This window comes from Cariama cristata, unplaced genomic scaffold (assembly GCF_000690535.1).
Source record: "Cariama cristata isolate BGI_N322 unplaced genomic scaffold, ASM69053v1 scaffold8521, whole genome shotgun sequence".
NCBI classification, from domain to species: Eukaryota; Metazoa; Chordata; class Aves; order Cariamiformes; family Cariamidae; genus Cariama; species Cariama cristata.
Window position 1 is genome coordinate 1 of NW_009597474.1, and position 2,917 is coordinate 2,917.

A 2,917-nucleotide genomic window follows, 5' to 3' on the forward strand; every position below is an offset into this window, starting at 1 on the left:
GCCCATCCGCCCGGCCGGGCCCTGGCGGGGTGGTGTGTGGGCGCTGGGCGAAGTTGTGTGAGAGGGCTTGTGGGGCTTGGGGTGCTCCCGTCTTCCCGGTAGCATGGGAGAGAGCCGCGCACCTCCGAGCAGCACCTCCGGTGCCTGTGGGGCTCTGACAACGGTGCTTCGGTATTGTGCCAAGTGACCCCGATCTCTAAAATAACCTTAGGGTTGTTTCCCCGCCCCCCGCTACGTGCAGCTTCAGCCGTGAGTGGGAAGCATTGCTCCCGATACTGCACCCTAGCCTGTAACCTCTGCGGGGAAACTACTTGTGGGCATGAAAACCTGGGTGGTTGTCGTGTGCCTTCAGGCGGTTTGATTACACAGGGAACCTGTTGTTTCTCTGAGCTGCTGAAAGGTAACGCTGATTTCCTTTCCTTTTTCCAAAAGAAAGAAGTTTTGGTATGACAGCCCTACCCTGGGATCTAAAATGGTAAGTGCAAGCTTTTAAGGTGCTGTGTTTATCTGTGCCAGGAGGAGCAAGCTTGTGCTTCTGCCATTGTCTGTAACTTTGGGAAAAGCATTTTCTGGTGGAGAAATAGCAGAATTTTGTGAATGAACACTAGGGCTCCAGTTTCACACTGACATCCCAGGATTGCTGTCGAAAGAAACCATTCAGCAGCCAATGGCCATTTCCTCTTCTGTGCTAATCTTTCATCCACACCAGCACCAACACTATTGAGCCCATAGCAGAGAACTGATCCAGATTAAAACTTCTGAATACAGCTTAGTTTTACTTTTATGGAAAACAAGTTTTTATGTTTGTTTTTCAAACAAGCAATGCTTTTCAGTTAATGCATGCTATATTATAGAAAATGGATTTATTGAGCTCTGTTACCTGCTACAAAATAATAAAGAAACAAAGAAACTTTGACTGTAATATGTGAAGGTCAAAGATTTTGTGAACAGAAATATTCTTTATTGAAACACCTGATGCATAAGACCTATATAAAGCCATTACAGCTGCAGCAGTGGCATTCTAAGAGCGTACTTAGTAGAGTGCACAAAACTGTACGTAATTGCCTAATACAAGTTTGTAACTATTGATTAATGTATTGTGTTTTGTTTTTTTTTTTAAAGATGTATAAACCAACCGATTTGGCCTCCATAATGAAAGATAACCAGACAAAAACTAGGAAGGAAGATAACACACGCTGCAGAGTCTTGAATGGTCTTATTTATAAAGCTGTTACAGAGATGATGGCTACCTGTGAAGTTAATCAAGAACTTTATGATCTCAAGCTGGAAATCTGCAAGGCAAGTGCCAAAGCTACAGCTTGTGCTGAGCCTCTCTGACTACGCCTTGAGGTTGGCATGGTGTGCCAGAGGAGCTCCCCTGGGTGTTGTGATGTGTGCAGGAGTTTTACTGCATTGCTTCTGATGTGGCAGAGCACAGCAAGATGAGGCTCTGGAGTCTCCTTGCACGCTAGGAGAACTTTGCCACTGTTGTACCTGGCTTAGTAGAGCTTTGCCGCTATAATGCAAATGCAACTTAGGCCAACTAAATGGTGATTCTCCTGGTATGACTTTTTTTTTTCTGTTAGTCAGACATGTACTATTTGCCTTGCTCGTTCAGAAGTAGGAGCCTGGTTTTACCAATATAAAAGTATCTTTCCAAGAGTCTTTTCTTCGTGCAGCTGTGTGAAAGTTTATACCTCCTTGTGTCTCTCACCAGCATCATTACACAGGCAGAAGACCTGAGTGGGGCATGAGCTTAGTTCAAATAAAAAAAACGCAAGCCCAAGAAAATGGCATTTGCAAGCAAGGTTCCAGAAAGAGTTGGAATTTGTACCTAATAGTAGCTAGTTATCATAATTCATGGGTTTAGAAGGGATGTTAAAGCTCTGATTCAGGAGCTAGGTCAGTCTCCACATTCTTGTTTGTTTTCTGAAGTTTTTTCTTCTACATTTGCTGTTTTGTTAAGATTAAATGGTACCAATGTTTGGCTAAAAGGCTTGATGGACTTAGCTTTGTTAGCAGCATAGAAAAATTGCACCTCATAGCTGCATCTGTGACAAGGGGTTTGTCATTTATGATTGAAACAGATGTTTTTGCCAGCTGAATTCATTCTGTCTTCAGACAAGTGATTAAAATTACATTGGCAAGATGAATCTTTTGGCTCTGTACGTGCAGTATCCTTCATATACTATTTCACTCTAGAGCTTTGAGGATTGCTTGTCTAACTTGGATGGCATGTCTGCATGTAAAAATACTGGCTGGTGTAGGCAAGCCAGAGCACTTTCAGGAGTCATTGCTGTAATGAAATGACATATAACATGAGAGAGGGAAAGCAGCAGCCTTCTTCCAAATGCCATACAGATTTTATTATAACTGCGTGGTGTTTAGTGTTTGTGCTGCACTGGGATGTGGCCGAGACTCAGTCCTTTACTCTTGAGTTGATTCTGGTCTGATGTCATTACTTCTGTTATCAAAAGAAATCTTCTAGTAGGCTTCCTACAATCCATCAGAATTTGGGTTTTTTGGTATCAAAAGTTAAAATTATGTAATAGTAATATGGATAAGAATCGTGCTTCAGGCCAATACATCAAACTTTTATCTACTTGATAACATTACTGATGTGATGATGAAGAAATGGCTCGTGTTAGATAGGGTTGTTTATGTGCTTACATTAGACTAGGTGTGGGAGATGGGGAGGGTTGATCCTGCAGTAGAAACAGTGGGTTAATGATCATGGTGGGGTTTTTTTAATAAGTGGTGAGTTTCCCAAGGGAGGAATTACTTGGTGGTGGAAAAAATCAGTATCTATTTTGGTTTTTGGGTACAGTCCGTTCTGCCCTAGGAAAGAGTAGCACTGTCAACTGTGATGCAATTTTCACTCCTGGGAATACTCTGATGGAGTTGTCTTTTCCTGCTG

The 2,917-nt window shown here is 42.5% G+C and overlaps 1 protein-coding gene across 1 annotated transcript in view; it reads left to right on the forward strand.

Annotated features, from left to right (window-relative positions):
- The first annotated feature begins 103 nt into the window (after positions 1-103).
- The window catches only part of RBFA (ribosome binding factor A (putative)), a 9,114-nt gene continuing 6,300 nt past the window's right edge, over positions 104-2,917 (forward strand). Inside the window, exons 1-3 of the mRNA XM_009708898.1 lie at positions 104-171; positions 433-475; positions 1,123-1,299. Coding sequence (XP_009707200.1) covers positions 104-171; positions 433-475; positions 1,123-1,299 — 288 coding nt within the window. The remainder of the gene's footprint in view (positions 172-432; positions 476-1,122; positions 1,300-2,917) is intronic.